Source organism: Camelina sativa, chromosome 11, assembly GCF_000633955.1.
Source record: "Camelina sativa cultivar DH55 chromosome 11, Cs, whole genome shotgun sequence".
NCBI lineage: Eukaryota > Viridiplantae > Streptophyta > Magnoliopsida > Brassicales > Brassicaceae > Camelina > Camelina sativa.
In genome coordinates this window covers 12,189,189-12,204,992 of record NC_025695.1, presented here as the reverse complement: position 1 = coordinate 12,204,992, position 15,804 = coordinate 12,189,189, and the positions used below count along the sequence as shown (strand labels likewise).

Genomic DNA, 15,804 nt, shown 5'->3' with positions numbered 1-15,804 from the left:
CCTAACTCACTCTAGAACCAAAGAAACAATCAAAAAAGTATCCATCTTTCCATTTTCATTAAGATCTTCGTAACATTATGTTGCTCAAATTGTCTAACTTTTCACAGCGATAGCCTAACAAAATGGATATGCCACGAGCTAATTAGGCTGCACAAAGATTCAAACGAAAATGATGTAGCCTAAGTTTCCATTGCCAAAGATTTTAACAAAAATCAACACAAAATTAAGCTGATAGAGCGAATATGAGAAGCGAATAATACCAAAGTAACGGCGCTCATTGGCAGCTCTAGCCTTAGCGAGCATCACATCGAGATCTTCCTTGAGCTTCACATCCCATTTGACGAGCTGGTTCGCGAACACAGCACCAAGTCCCATACCCACCACATGTTCCCACGGATCTAACAACAAATATATTTCAACATCCAATTTCACAATTAAATCAGAACAAATCGGAATCGCATTTTCACAGCAAAATGAGAAAAAAATCGAAATTAGGGTTGTTGTTGTCGTGGAGACTTACGGCGCATGTAAGGGAGTTTACGGAGGGCGTTAGAGTACATCTGGGTACCAAGACCCAGTAAAGCTCCAACCATTGTCGCACTCAGAGGCATCGTTTCTCTTTCTTCTTCGGATCTTCCTGAAATTTGTTATTTTTTTTTTTTTTTTTTGTAAGTGCGACGAGTCTCCGATCACCGGGTTTAGTGTATCTGTGTGTGATTGTTTTGTCTACGTGTCAAAATTCAAATGGGCTTGGGCTTGTTTCTATCAGATTAGAGCCCAATTCCTTAATATAATTAGTTAGTCATCGATACAATAAAAACTGGATGTTTTTTTTTTTTTTTTTAACATCTATTTTCATTGACTTCGAATAAGAATTTACAAAATTACAGATAAATGATCCACATAAAGATACATTTATGATCAATAAAGAAGAAACGATACAACAAAAGAAGTGAATTTAACGATGCTTCTTGTCTAGAAGAACTTACTCACTAACAGATAATCAAGTCTGTTATTTTCCTTCTTCGTGCTCGAACCCAAGTCGTTGCGATTCTTGGCTATCATCCAACTATGAAAATACCAAATTCACTTCGCAATCATTAAAACACCAACCGGCAGAAGAATTTGCAGATGATCATTCGCCGGAATCAAACTCTATTGAAGAGATATAAAATAAAAACAATTATTATATATAAACTATATATATATATATATATATCTGTGATATATGTATGATTGTCTTCCTCTGCCTTTAAAAATATCTGGGAGACAATAGCCATGGCGCCACTTGAAGATCTGCTATAAGTTTTGTATAACCATAAACGAGATCCATTTCATCTTTTACACCCATAATCTTCATTCTTCAACCATAATCATAATCACCAAAATAGATGCTTGAGATAATTAAGATAGACCTTGCCTTAAAAATGAATATCTTCTTTCCTGGAACACTCCTTTTTATGAGAGAAGACTTGGAACACAATCTGAATCTTACAAAAGACTAGATCTATGAAAGAATAACATAAATTAAGAAGATGGAAGACGAACAGAAGGAGTACGTCCGACGTCGGCCGAAGCCATAGTCTTGGTTAATCGCCTCTAGCGTCGTTTGTTGGAAAACTGGATGTGTTTCTATGCATCATCTGACAACAGGTTTTTCTCATCTTGACATTTCAGTAAAATTGTTAGCCAATAAAATAAAAACATTTCAAATAATACAACTCAACATGTCTTAACTTATAATAAGTCTCTTTTTTCCATGTCACTTTTTCTCTTAAACTTGATCTTATTTTATTAGACTTAGTTTTTAAAATAAGTGGGCTTAAAGTTATCCTTTGAGAACAACAATAATGACACGAGATGAAATATATATTAGTTTTCTTTCTCTGGTGGAATGAATTCGGATCGTGGTGATCTTCTTATGAAAAAGTGTCAAGTAACCTTGAGGAGAAGTGAGAAGCTAATTGATCTCGAGAGCTATGGTCGTCGTGTCAAAATCTGTTCATCTTTCACTCAATGTTCATCTTCGACGAAAACATTTCACGGACCTTGGAGGAGAGGCGAATCTAGATCAGGAAAATTATTGGGTAGCGAAAATCTGAGATATTTAGGAAGAAACGAGGAAAATGCAGGCGATCCTCTAGGTTTACAGGGGAGATCTAAAAAAGATAAAGAATCAAAGAAGAAACTTAATGATTATAGAAAAAAATTAGGTGAGAGAGAGAGAGAGGAGAAGAGCAAACCAGAAGAGGAAGACGACGGAGAAAAGAGGAAGGAGGAGGCTTCTGAGTAGGTTTATTTGAAAGTTGCGGAGGAGGAAATCAGTGAAAAGGTTGTGAATACATGACATCAAGCTTCGGAGTTCGGAGCATCACTGGACCGAGTTGATTGATCTGGTCGGAAACTGAAATTGTTCCCTGAAGCATTTGCAAAATTTCAAAGTCTCCTTATCCTAAATCTCTATAACAATCAACTTGACTACTTGAAGTCCATTCTAAATAAAATAAAATAAATTGTGACATCTGATCAAGTCTGCTAGTGTCTTGATATTTTATGTGTCAAAGATGTTTGATAGATTTCTTCTTTGATTAAAAACATTCAATAAAGTTTCATATCTGAAGAAAAGAATGGTTGGACAATTTTGAACACAAGTTCGACTCATATGAGTTAATTTTTTCTCAGCGAGAAAAAACATTTTTTCACTATATGTTTAATAATTAAATTAACTAATCTCATAAACATGTAAGGAAGTAGAGTTGATATAACACAATCAAACAATTTTTTTAAAACAAAAAATTCTAAAAAATCTCAATCCACGACCTTGATAAAACCATTAAATATCAAAAGCCAAAATTGATTAAATAAAACAAAACAACTAACAATAATTATGGTCCTCCAATACATCCTAATACACGAAAAATTGATTTTAATCTACAATTTTATTATAATAATAAAACTAGGAACACATAATAACAAAAACTTAAAACTAAAAATATTACCAATGAACATTGTCAAAAACTATATTATAATGATTTTTTAATTACTAACATATATAGATATTATCCAAAAATAAAAAATAAAAACAGAATATAAAACAACCTTGCGACGTAGCGCATGTACTATCCTAGGATATTTAAGAATTGTTTAGCACTAATAAAAAGTTTAAACCTACCAAGTGCCAATATTTAGGTGAATCATCTTCTATATTTTAGGCAACAGATGTTTTGTGTAGAAATTGGATTAGTAAGTCTGTTTTTGATTGTTACTTTTTTTAAGTCTTGAGAATTAAATTAGTACGTCTGTTTAGTAAGGCAACAGATACACACAAAGTAATAAATTACACGAGTCAAAATACTATGTATTAATCTTATTATGTAGAGATACTTTTTAATTCATTACTTTGTGTACAATCAAAGGAACTTTATTTTTAGCATATACAATGGTTAATCTTATTATGTAGATTTCATTCATTTCATAACCATGGGATAATGGCTAGATTTTATTACATGTGTTGGAAGAAGAGGTTAAATAAATCAAAAAAGAAAAAGAAATCACTAGATTTTAAAATATAATCCAAGAATTGATTTCAAAATTTAATAGACATTTGAATTTTGAATAACAATGATCATTGAAGTACATTCAGATTCATGTCTAATTAAAGTTAACTGCTCTAATGCATAATTAAAAACACTAGATTCTACCTTACCAAAAAAAAACACACTAGATTCTAATTAATTCCTTGAATATCCATTGTTGGAGTCAAAGAAATGAAACATGTAAAATAAAAGTGCTCCTAGTGTTATCAGTAAAATTGAAAAAAAAAAAAACAAAGAGTGATACATGTAGCATCAATTAAAACAAGTCAACTCCAGTTTAGAGAATGCCATAATTATGCTCTCCCTCTTTCTTTGACACTGTCTTCTCCCCTCTCTAAACCTGTTTTAAAGTGTTACACGAATCATCGACTCATCAATATTTGGATTATTTCTTTTTCTTTCTCTAAAAGGTAATATTATTTACCTATATTGGTGGATGATAATAACATCAAATCTAAATTAAAAAAAAAAAAAAATAGAGAAAAACAGCAAGACATTTTTTTCTTTCTTCTCCATTGCTCTGTTTCGGGCTTTGTCTCTTCGTTTTCCCCCTGTTCTGTCTCTTTGTCTTCCTCTAAATTTCATTTTCTTGTTTCTGTTTGAAAAATCTTTGTCATCAAATGGGGTTTAACCTGTTTCGATGCTCTTGTTCTTCTTCTTTTTCCCAAGAAGGGGTAAAGAAATAAATTAAAAACAGAGTATTTTTAATACAAATTGTAAAGAAAGATCCGTTTTTATAGGATTTGTGTTTTTTTTTTTTTTCTATTTCTTTTTGGATTTGGGGGTGTTGATGGAAATGGCGTCCTCTGAGGTAGACTTGTCATCATGCCGAACTTTTAATTGCGTCTTGAGTCGTCCTCACGAGAGATGCACCCGAGGAGGAGACAACAACAACAAGAACAATAGCAACAATGTCAGAAACATACACGTCGCTGCCTACGAGAAGAATCTCAATGTTTTTGTCAGAGATCATTTCGAAAACTGTAGCGTCGTCTCTGATGAATATGGTATCAATGATTCCACCAAATCCTCTGTATGTTCTCATCATCGGGCCACGAAAACAGAGGAACCTCGTCACGATGTCTCTTCATCGTCTTCTTCTCTAGGATCCGAGTCTAATTTGAATTCGGGTCAACCGGAGAACCCGTCAAGAAAAGAAACCATGGCTGCTTCTTCTCTCGTTCAGATATGGGAGGCGAGGACGACGCAGCAACCACCAAGCTCGAACCAAACCCTAATCGATAGCAGAACGAGTTCTATGGGATCAAACGCTTTAGAGAATTCGGATTCTCTCAACGAGGAATTCGTTAAAGATTCTGAATTATTGATCCAGCCGATCGAAGAAGGTAACAATGAGGAGGAAGAAGAAGAAGAAGAAGTAGAAGAGATTGAATGTGTATCACAACTTGTCCTTCCACCTCCAGTCTCTGGAGAGAAAGATAGAGAAAAGGTCAGAGTTATGGATATCATCCGGAAACTAAGCAATGAGTCAGAAACATTGACTAATAACGACAATGGAAGCAGCAGCAACGATAATAGTAAAGACGTACAGACAACAGAAGCGAGATGTTTTCCTCAGGTTACTTGTTCTCCAAGAATAAGAGGTCGTCAAGCTTTCGCTGATTTATTGGTGCAGATGATGCGTGATAGAGAAAAGGAGTTGGCTTGCTTACTAGAACGTCATTGTGTTTCGAAGTTTACCCATCGCGGACGGATTCAGGTATATAAATTTGGTTGATCTCTCATCAAGGAATGATGTTAAAAAATGTAGGGTTTAGTTAGTGCTAATGATTTTATTGCTTTGTGTGTTTTGTTTGTTTTGTATAGTCGACGCTTAGAATTCGATGTTACGAAAGGTGCAAGGCGATTCAAGATAGACATCGGTGTAAACCATCGTCAGCTGGATCTGATTTAAACCGGTCGCCTCGAGGTTCTGGTGTGATGCATCTTCTTAGGTAAACTTTTTTTGATCTTTCAGGTTTTTTTTGTATAGTTCTTGTGGAAATAACTGAGTTATGAATCAAAGGAAATGAAAATGCAGGGGGAAATATAAGGCAAATTCTGAGAATACTGATACTGCATCTTCGTCCAGTACTGTGTCTTCTCGTGGTCGGATTCTGGATAAAGATAAGGCTACAGAGAAGAAGGTTTTGCAGGAAAAAAATGAGAAGAATGATATAAAGGAGAATCAAGAAGTGGTTTCTGCGGTTGATAATGCGAATAAAGCTGTCTTGAGTGATATTACAGAGAATAAGAATGGTTTAAAGAAAGCTGTAGGAGAAACTATTCAGAAGAAAGCTACAACAGAAGGGAGAGATGAAAAGCGAGAAACTAAGGAGAAAGATGTTGCCAAAGAGAGTCCTGAATTAGCAAAGGAGAAAGCTGTTGCTAAGGAAATTGTAGAAGGGAAGGCTTTGGGTGGAATAGCTGAGAAGGTGAATATATGGAACTCAGAGGAGAAAATAAATAGGAGAAAAGGTAAGTTTGAAGGCAAAGCTAATACTGAGAGAATTGAGAAAAATGATGTACTGGAAGAAGCTACAAGAAGAATCATTAATGTGGAAAGTGCAGAAAGAAGCATTACTACTACTGCAAAGGAAACGATGATGCCGCGGTGTGAGTTTACAGAGAAAGTAATAAGAAGAAAGGAAAACGAAGATTGCGTTTCTATGGAATCTAAGTCCAAAGAACTTGAAGATAGAAACATTAAACCCCAAGAACTTACTAAACAAGAAGATAACTGTTTGTGTAAACCTATTGAGAGGGAAAGTGTAGAAGAAGGAAACACTTTGATGGGGATAGCTGAGAAGGTGAATATGTGGAACTCCAAGGAGAAAAAGCATAGGAGAAGAGTTATGGAGAAAGGCAAAGGTAATACCGAGACAAATGAAGTGTTGCAAGAAGCTTCAAGAAGAATCAGTAATGTTGAAACTGCGGAGAGAAGTATTTCTACTTCAAGGCAAACGACGGTGGAAAAAGTTGTTGGTAGCAAAGAAGTGATTGCTTCTGTAGAAGCTAAGTCCAAAGAGATTGTTGAAGATAAAAATATGAATCCACAAGCTGTGAGTCATGGCTCTAGAGAGAGGGATAAAGAGAAGAACTCTTCACAACATGGTGAAAAAACTCCGATTATGCAAAACTCAGAAGCTAAGTCTACTAAAGAAATCGAGAGAAACAATTCTCAAGAAGTTACACAAGAAGACAAATCTGTCAGTCATGGCTCTAGAGAGACTGATAAAGAAAGAATTTATTTACAACACGATGAAGCTAAGTCTAGTAAAGAGATTGATGGAAACAATTCTCAAGAAGTTACACAAGAAGAAGGATCTATTAGTAAAGGCTCTAGAGAGAGGGCTAAAGGGAAGAGTTCTTCACAACAGGATGAAAAAATGGAAAACGGCATTAAAGATTCGGAAGATGAAGAAACCAAGAAGGTAGAACGCAAAGAAAAGGGAGAAAGCGTAAAAGAAGCAGCAGCAGAGTTTGTAAATGAGTGGGATGAAAACGAAATGGAAGAAGAAGATGAATATGGAGATTACGATCTTTACATTGGAGAGAATATGGATGATTGGATTCACGATATATCTCGGCCTCGAAGTTACTGGGAAGATCTAAGGAAAGAAAGGTATCTTGAGGTTCTCAACACTGAATCAGAGAAAAAAGATATTTGCAATCTCATTCAAAGGTATATATCTATATGGACATTCATCAAATTCTTAGTAATTCAGTAATATTCTACTGAATCTTGACTTATGATGTTTTGAGACTAAACTAATTAATTTGCATTATGCTGTGCAGACGAACAGTTTCAGACTTTTTGACTAGTGATTTGCGACAAAAGATCGATAATTTAATGATCACTCGCGTGCAAAGTCACATACGCGTACCGATCAGTCAAGTAAAAGAAGAAGACGAAGATGAAGAAGAAGAAGAAGAAAAAGAAGAGTGGGTAGATGAGTGTTCAGCAAGGAACCAAGAAGATAATGAAACAGAGGAAGAACCAGAGAAGCCAAATCTTGAAGCTGCAAGCGACGTTTACAGTCAATCATCAGCAAGGAGTAGTACCATGATGTCTTGGACTTTCAGGGATCAAGATATTTACAGGGATCATGAACCGACCACGACTTTGTCTCTTCCTGAATCTTCAGCCCCCACAACTCAATCTGTGAGTTTTGGTCTTGTTATCTTGTCAAATTAGGTTACGTGTTTGTGAAGTTAACTAAGATCTTTAACTTAACAAACGCAGGAATCGCAGACGATAAGTGAACTCAGGAGTCAAATAGAGCAACTTCAACGAGAAATGCTCGAGATAAAAAGTTCCGTTAAATCTTGCATCGATTTCCAGAAATTCGTAGCTCAAGATCTTTCTCGTTCTGGTCAGTTTTATCATCATAACACGTTTAAGAACTCATCATTTCCAGAAACTAAACTGATGGAAAACAATCTTATAGGCTCATCTGTAGAAGCACGAGTAGACTCAAAGAAAGATCCTTTGAAACGCAAGTGTTGCGTTTGCTCTGAGATGCCTGTTGACTCGCTTTTGTATAGGTACGTGCGTTTTCTGTATCGCGATTTCTGATCGCAAATGCTGAAATAATAACTGGCGATGTTGGCTTTTTTTTTGGTAGGTGTGGACATATGTGTACGTGTCTGAAATGTGCTCATGAATTGCAATGGAGCAGTAAGAAATGTCCGATCTGTATGGCTCCAATCGTCGACGTTGTGAGAGCTTTTCTTGATTCTTAGGATTTTCAAGAAACCAAGACAAATATTAGTTTCTTCAATACTTTGGAAACACATGTGAATATAATATTTTTTTGCCTTAAGTGTTTGCCATATTGAGATTGTGAAATTTATATTAAATTTACTCAAAGAACGGTTTAAAAATCCTAGAAACCGAGCTAGATTATTATGATAGACAATCCAACTTAAAAAAATATACGAGAGTAGAGATGTTGTTGTTCTTATGGGCATGGCTTGTATTCAAAAACATCATCTAGTATAGTTCAACAGATTAATATTTTGTTGTTTAAAATAAGTCAACAACGAGATAGTAAACAAAACATTCTAAAATCGTGCGAACACCGTAGGTTATCCAACCCAATCTATGCCAAAATAAAATATGATAATGGATCATTGAATATTATTCTAAAAGACTAGCAAGGATCAAAGGATCAAAGGCATCTTAAGATGACATGATGCATCACATGTTTTAGAGAGATTTATGTCCAATTAATATGTTGGAATTTTTAGCTATACAAAGAAACATATAAGTAATTTTCCCAAATCCTCTAATCTTCAAAATCTAGTGAACTAGACTGACAAATATGTAGAGACAAAATGTTAGCTTAGGTTAGCCAAAATATGAGATTCGGCAGAAAGCTAGAAACTGCATGCTTAATTATTTTTAGGGTCAGGCAGCCAAAATCAACTATCTTGCAGATGTCTAAAATGTTTTCAAAACATGTTGAGTATGCTAATCGCTCGGTCGGATTATGAAATTCCGAAACATAATTTTATGCGTCAAAAATCTTAAGTCCGGTTGTTCAACTTTCAAAAACGTCTCAGTACAATCCTGGCCACGTTGGCCTTATCAATATGAAAACGTTCTATGATATTAAACCAAAACATATATAATACACTTTTTTCTCCGAACCACTAGTCCACTGCGTTGTAAGTAAATTCGATTAGTTGAGCGAAAGCAAAGAGTAAATGAAAGAGGATAATACTGAACCTTGGTCCTCTTCGAGATATGGATAGAAAAAATTTGATATTCTTTGGAGGCTATCTAAGGTAATAAAATATGTCCATGCTTTTCGACTTTTCTAAGCTTTGTCAAAGTGAAAATTAAAAAAAACGAAAGAAATCGCAAGTAAAGGGAAATTGAAAGTTTGCAAAACGATTGGAGAGAAGCCAAGCAAAGATACACGTCGGCGCCATGTGTCTTAACAGATCTTGGAACTTGGAAGCTTGAAAAGTTTAAAATGAAACTACGTAATTGCAAAAAAGTATACAAAAAAAAACGAATTTTGTTATTGACCAAAAAAAATGGCATACAAAAACAGCCGTCGTAATCAGATTTTTTAAGAAATTTAACCTGTAAAAAACAAAACAAACCGGTAATTGAAATGAGAAAAAAAAACGACACAATCATTAGAGAAATTAGCTGTATACCATTAATTAGCATTTTATTATGTGTTGAATTTTTATTGGCTACTAATAACCAACAAATTTTTGGTGTTGACATGTCGTTTAGCACATCACATGTTGAAAATATACAATAAACCCATACTGTATTTGTTTTCCTTCACATAAATTAATACTAATTTTCATAATTTTGATTCCATAATTATTATGCAAAACGTGGAATCTATAGTTTGTATATCATTTTTTTTTTCTTAAATATGGGTCTCCAAAGTGTTCTGTCTCTATATATTCTGAATAATTTTGACCTGACCTTCCCTTCACTATACGGTTTTCCTCTCTGACGTCTGCAAGTCAAAATAATACAGAAAATAGAAAAGACAATTATTTGAACTTTGAAGTAAGATTATTCCATCCGACCCAAATGAAGAACTCTGATAACTTTACCAAAAATAAAAGCTGGACGATATTAAAAGCCAGTTTTACTTCTTATCAATCCTTTGTTTGCTAAAAAAAGAAGAAACGAATTAAAACACTTCTAGCTAAAAAAAAAACCCTCATCCTTCATAAGAATGAATGTTTGTAAACTCTAATTATCAATGGATTCAGTTTTTTTTCCTTTGATAGGTCACCTTAAGTCCTTAACCATTTTGTGTTACTACTGTACTATAATTATTAACCCTTATTATTAAATAAGGTTTAGAAAAAAAAAAAAAAAAAAACATCCCAACAAATTAGGGAAATGTCATTAATATTAAAGCAAGCCGCAGGTAACAAGACAAAATAAAAACAGGTGTGTTCGTTCACACATTTACAGACTATAATAGAAAGCGACTCGACTCACCGACTTGGGAGGAGCGAATCTAATTCATCTTCTTCTTTCTTTTCTTTTATACTTAAAAAAACATTTTTATTTCTTCTCTGATTCATTCGAGAGAAGGATCCATCTACTGGTGAAGACAGAAGAAGCACCACCACCGTCACCATGGCAATGGTCAAAGAGAAAGAACAAAACCATAACAAAGACAAAAAGCTCCTCGTCGGCGTTATTTGGAACTTCTCCGCCGAGCTCAAGCTCACTTTCATGGCTTTACTCGTTCTCTTCACTTTAGCCACTCTCTTACCTTTCTTACCTTCTTCTTTCTCTCTCTCCACTTCCGATTTCCGCTTCTGCATCTCTCGCTTCTCCTCCGTCCTCCCTCTCAACTCCACCACCACCACCACAGCCACCGTTGAACAATCTTCTTCTTTCTCCTCACCGACGACGGAGGTGAAGCTAGATCGAGTTTTGGCTAACGGAGTTATAAAACGGACGTTTACTGGCTACGGCTCAGCAGCTTACAACTTCGTCTCCATGAGCGCTTACAGAGGCGGCGTTAACTCGTTCGCCGTTATCGGATTATCATCGAAACCTTTACACGTGTATGGTCACCCTTCCTACAGATGCGAGTGGGTCTCGTCCGACCCGACTCAAGATCCGATTTCAACAACCGGGTCTAAAATCCTAACCGACTGGGGATACGGACGGATCTACACAACAGTCGTCGTTAACTGCACATTCTCGTCACTCCCCGCCGTGAATCAACAAAACTCCGGCGGTAATCTCGTCCTCCACGCCACCACCGGAGATCCAGAACTCAACCTCACCGATTCAATCCCAGTCCTAACCGAACCCCCAAACTCCGTCGATTTCGATCTCTACAACTCCACCACCACGAAAAAGAAGTACGATTACCTCTACTGCGGCTCGTCCTTATACGGCAACCTAAGCCCGCAGCGAGTCAGGGAATGGATCGCTTACCACGTCAGATTCTTCGGCGAACGTTCGCATTTCGTTTTACACGACGCCGGAGGGATCCACGAGGAAGTGTTCGAGGTTTTAAAGCCGTGGATTGAGCTAGGGAGAGTGACGTTACATGATATCAGAGATCAAGAACGGTTCGATGGGTATTACCATAACCAGTTCATGGTTGTGAATGATTGTTTGCATAGGTATAGGTTCATGGCTAAGTGGATGTTCTTCTTCGATGTTGATGAGTTCGTTTATGTTCCGGCGAAAGAGACGATCTCGTCGGTTATGGAATCTTTGCAAGGATATTCTCAGTTTACTATTGAACAGATGCCTATGAGTAGTCGGATTTGTTACGACGGTGATGGTCCGGCCAGAACTTACAGGTAACACAAACATTTTTTTTTTTAATCATTGAGCTTTTCGTAAACCAAAACCCATGTGCTGCTCTGTTGTGTTGATATTTTTTTGGAGTATATAAATAGTGCAGTATACAATAAGGGATATGATTCTGTCAACACTTGACCTGCAAAAGTCTTTGTGCATTTCCGTATTAGTCTCCTATGTCGGTCCAGATCTTTGCTTTTATTTCACATCATGTTGTTTGAGTTAGAATGGTTTCAATTATTCTATCTTTTGATTCCTCATACGGTTTTGGTTAAGTTCTAGGACCGATGCTACTGATTTGATCTCTAAATGGTATATATGCTGTTTTAATGTTTTAGGAAATGGGGAATTGAGAAATTGGTGTATAGAGACGTCAAGAAAGTTCCAAGACGGGATAGGAAATACGCGGTTCAGCCTGAGAATGTATTCGCGACAGGAGTCCATATGTCTCAGAATCTACAAGGGAGAACATACCACAAGGCCGAGAGCAAAATCCGTTACTTCCATTACCACGGTTCTATCTCTCAGCGACGCGAGCCTTGTCGTCAGCTTTTCAATGATTCTAACGTCTTTTTTGAGAACACTCCGTACGTGCTCGACACTACGATCGGTGACGTTGGCCTTGCCGTGAGAACGTTTGAGTTGAGAACGATCGGTGACCGGTTGCTACGGACACGGCAATGAAGAGAAGTGATGATATAAAAAAAAACTGAATAGTGAATGTAATATTCATCTTTAGAAAAAAGTTAGAAGTTGTCAAGATTGGGACATTACGTTATTGTTTTCTTTTGGGGGTATATTCTTTTATTGTATCATAGTTTGGGTAATGGGTTCATTAATACAGCTTTAAAAACTCGTTGGTACATATATATATGTTCTTCTGTATGGATTAGAAAAGGTCACTTTTGAGGTATAATAATCACCGTCCGCACAATTAGAAGGAATAATCATGTTCTGGCTGGGTTTTGCTTTCTTTTGTGGAGGGTAAGGAACGTGCGTTTAAGCTTTTCTCGACGTTCACCGAATGTGTGGATCCTGTGTAAAGGGAACATACGGGACCCATGTTTCGTGGTTGTTAAATCTGCCTTTAGAAAGCGGTCGTTTGTTGCACTAGATTACAAGTGTAGTGTGTTCCATCATCATTATATTTTTTTTAAAAAAAACTATTTTATACGTATTAATTATAATAACATGCGGTGTTAACAAATCATTCGAGATTAATGTTTGGACCTACACAACACAAATTATTATTTTCCCAACGGTTCGTTTCAGCAATTGATTAAAAACATCTTAATCACCTTCGTTAGATATTTGATCATAACGACGTTGAAAAACATCAAATTGATTACTACACAAAAGTATCTAAAAACTTTGGTGTTTGGAACCATGGAGACGTTTTGGAGCTACGGATGAAAGAAACTTATATATTCACACCATCTTCTTAAAAAAGAAACACACACACACACACACACAAAGATGGCCGTGGTTAAGGTTAGATATTTTAGGGTTAGCTAGTGATGTTCACCGACGGTACGGAACCCAAATCGTCATGTAAGATAAATATATCACATTCAATAAACCCTACCATTTCCTGATTTTCACATCAATATTTTTTTTAAACCTGTTTTGTTTTTTTCCCCAAAAAAATGAAGTGATTATTGATGGTAACGGGTTATCAATAGATGTATACGTGTGTATCTATATGTGATTTATCACGTCAAGACACATTGGTCAAATTTAATGTTTTTGATGGTCCCTTTTTTGGTTATAAATTTTAATATATTGACGTTACGGGAGTATTAACAGAAACTGGCCAAGGCTGCATGATCTCTCCAGCTGCAATATTCTCTGAGGATACAGAGTTATCATAAACTAGTTAGTACGTGATACTAGCACAGCAGTGTTGTTTTTTATTTTTTGTTCATATGGTATAATGTTGGGAATGATCTTGGACCGGTTGTTAAAACAATGAGGTCACTGCAAATCAATCGTGGTTGTCTGGTTGATGTAGTCAATACGGTTAAAGTGATGCAATCCAAATATTGCAAATGTTTTATTCAGAAAGTTTATAATATGAATTCATAAAAATATTTTTGAGTTATTAATTTACATGTCTGTTTTTTGGGTAGGTAATAATATTAACATAATATGAAAACGAGTAAACAGTATTGGAAACTATCCTTCCCACAGATGTAAATAAATAAATTAATTACACTTTTCCTCTCGTGTATTCATGTCTTTACAATGGACAAGTTTTAATTCCCTCGAATGGCAATTGCTACAAGAATTTATATATTCAGCAAGAGAAGGTTAACTTCGTTCGGTTAATAAATTAAAAAGAAAATGAGAAAGAATAGTTAAAACTCTCCATTCACACGGCTTGAGCTTCCAAGAAACTACTGAAGTCCTCGGTGGCTTGTAGCAACCGTGGCGTGATTGAATGTGTGGGAGACGTAGGATAAGAAACAGGCGACGAGGTTGAGAACCGAACGTGACGTGGTGACTCCATTGATCTTCTCGATTTCGAACCAGAAGTCTTCAAAACACCTTTGATCTCTTTCTCCAAATTAGGTTCCTTGTCGAACACGAAAGCGGCGGAAACAGGATCGTCTTGGTCATTCTCTCCCGGCCCGCCTTTAATCAATTCGGAAGGCAAGTCGAAGAAATGGCCACCAAGATCCGCATTGTCATCGTAAATCATAGCCGAAGAGGTCCATGAACCACACTCGAACCGCTCTAGGGAGGCTCGAGCCGACAACACCGTTGTGTCTCTGATGGAAGCGGTTCTTGCCATAGATTGAGAGGAAGTCATAGTGGTGGTTCTTGTGAATGAAGAATCTCCTTTTCGAGACGATCTCACGGGCTTTCCTTTGCTGAAACCAGGTAAGTAGAGGCACAAGGCGCTGCATTTGAATCCGTCTTCGAATGAACTGATGCTTTTCGAATTCGCGGTATTGCTATTGCTTCTGCTGGTTTTGTTGGATTCTGTTTTCGAGAAGAAAGAGTTGTTTCCACTACTCTTGTGAGAGAGACTCTTGGAATTAGAGGAAGAGAACCCATGTTGATGATGATGATGATGCAGATGGTTATTATGGTTATGTTGTCCATGTCTTGATTTATGCAATAACATGTCGAAATCGAGCGATGGTGTACAAGCACGTCCTTCGCCGCAAGATTTGCTTCTCCTAAACGCAGTGGCCGCATCTTGAACCAGCATTAGGTCAAGAACCTGCTCAGTGGTTCTGTCCTTCCAATTATGACTCGAGCTACGTCTAGGTGACGTGGCTGCTGAGTTTGGAAGGCTGCAGCTCACAAACTTCGTCTTCCGTTGGTTATCTAACGGCTGAGAAAGCGCCATGTCATCGATGTCTCTCGGACGTGAGACTAGCATATCGAAGCTCTCGTTCCTCGACAATAGCGATTGCGGATCAACCGAGATCCGCCTCTCGGATACGGATTGCATACTCGTCTTCTTGATCAGAATCTTGGGCTCGTCTCCCCGGCCAAGAACCTCAAAATCATGCCAGTCCTCGAGACTACTATCGTCACGGAAGCTGAGAACATCTGTTGCCATTTTTGTCTCTTTGGCCTGTAATTGAATGAGGAAAAATTAGAAAAATCTAGTATTGGCAAAAAGGCCAAAACAGATTGATTGATACTTAAATACGGAGCAGGATGGGTTGCACGTCGGTGACTAATTTAGTCATGACTTGCACGTTTAGTATAATATTAACCCAAAGTGTTGTTGACTTCATCTCCTATAAAATGGAGATTATATCAGTTTAATTTTTTTTTAAATTAAATATTCCTATATCGTTGACATAAGACCATGCCCAAGATCAAAAAGATAGATCAGCCTGCACGACCTACCTAAGTATATAATATTAC

The 15,804-nt window shown here is 36.6% G+C and overlaps 4 protein-coding genes across 5 annotated transcripts in view; 2 read left to right on the top strand and 2 right to left on the bottom strand.

Annotated features, from left to right (window-relative positions):
- The window catches only part of LOC109127733, a 2,144-nt gene extending 1,465 nt beyond the window's left edge, over nucleotides 1-679 (bottom strand). The window contains exons 1-2 of one of the 2 annotated variants that reach the window (XM_019233221.1): nucleotides 521-679; nucleotides 261-398 (exon numbers count right to left, since the gene is read on the bottom strand). In XM_019233221.1, coding sequence (XP_019088766.1) covers nucleotides 261-398; nucleotides 521-611 — 229 coding nt within the window. In that variant the 5' untranslated portion in view covers nucleotides 612-679. The remainder of the gene's footprint in view (nucleotides 1-260; nucleotides 399-520) is intronic. The other variant, XM_019233222.1, reaches the window with a different exon arrangement.
- On the top strand, nucleotides 4,380-8,365 carry LOC104723017 (golgin subfamily A member 6-like protein 22). Its single transcript, XM_010441308.1, has 7 exons — nucleotides 4,380-5,316; nucleotides 5,424-5,551; nucleotides 5,638-7,281; nucleotides 7,395-7,761; nucleotides 7,843-7,972; nucleotides 8,048-8,144; nucleotides 8,225-8,365. Exons 1-7 carry the CDS (start codon nucleotides 4,387-4,389, stop codon nucleotides 8,340-8,342), a joined length of 3,414 nt encoding a protein of 1,137 aa, XP_010439610.1. The 5' UTR covers nucleotides 4,380-4,386; the 3' UTR covers nucleotides 8,343-8,365.
- LOC104723016 (galactan beta-1,4-galactosyltransferase GALS3-like) lies at nucleotides 10,540-12,801 on the top strand. The gene is made up of 2 exons (XM_010441307.2): nucleotides 10,540-11,915; nucleotides 12,255-12,801. Exons 1-2 carry the CDS (start codon nucleotides 10,726-10,728, stop codon nucleotides 12,598-12,600), a joined length of 1,536 nt encoding a protein of 511 aa, XP_010439609.1. The 5' UTR covers nucleotides 10,540-10,725; the 3' UTR covers nucleotides 12,601-12,801.
- On the bottom strand, nucleotides 14,231-15,519 carry LOC104723015. The gene has a single exon (XM_010441306.1). It carries the CDS (start codon nucleotides 15,488-15,490, stop codon nucleotides 14,288-14,290), a length of 1,203 nt encoding a protein of 400 aa, XP_010439608.1. The 5' UTR covers nucleotides 15,491-15,519; the 3' UTR covers nucleotides 14,231-14,287.

Coding starts and splice junctions, on each gene's coding strand:
- LOC104723017 (XM_010441308.1), top strand. CDS start 4,387: ATGGAAATGGCGTCCTCTGAGGTAGACTTGTCATCATGCCGAACTTTT. Junction 7,282..7,394: donor ATTTGCAATCTCATTCAAAG/GTATATATCTAT, acceptor TATGCTGTGCAG/ACGAACAGTTTCAGACTTTT. Junction 7,973..8,047: donor TCAAGATCTTTCTCGTTCTG/GTCAGTTTTATC, acceptor ACAATCTTATAG/GCTCATCTGTAGAAGCACGA.
- LOC104723016 (XM_010441307.2), top strand. CDS start 10,726: ATGGCAATGGTCAAAGAGAAAGAACAAAACCATAACAAAGACAAAAAG. Junction 11,916..12,254: donor GGTCCGGCCAGAACTTACAG/GTAACACAAACA, acceptor TTAATGTTTTAG/GAAATGGGGAATTGAGAAAT.
- LOC104723015 (XM_010441306.1), bottom strand. CDS start 15,490: ATGGCAACAGATGTTCTCAGCTTCCGTGACGATAGTAGTCTCGAGGAC.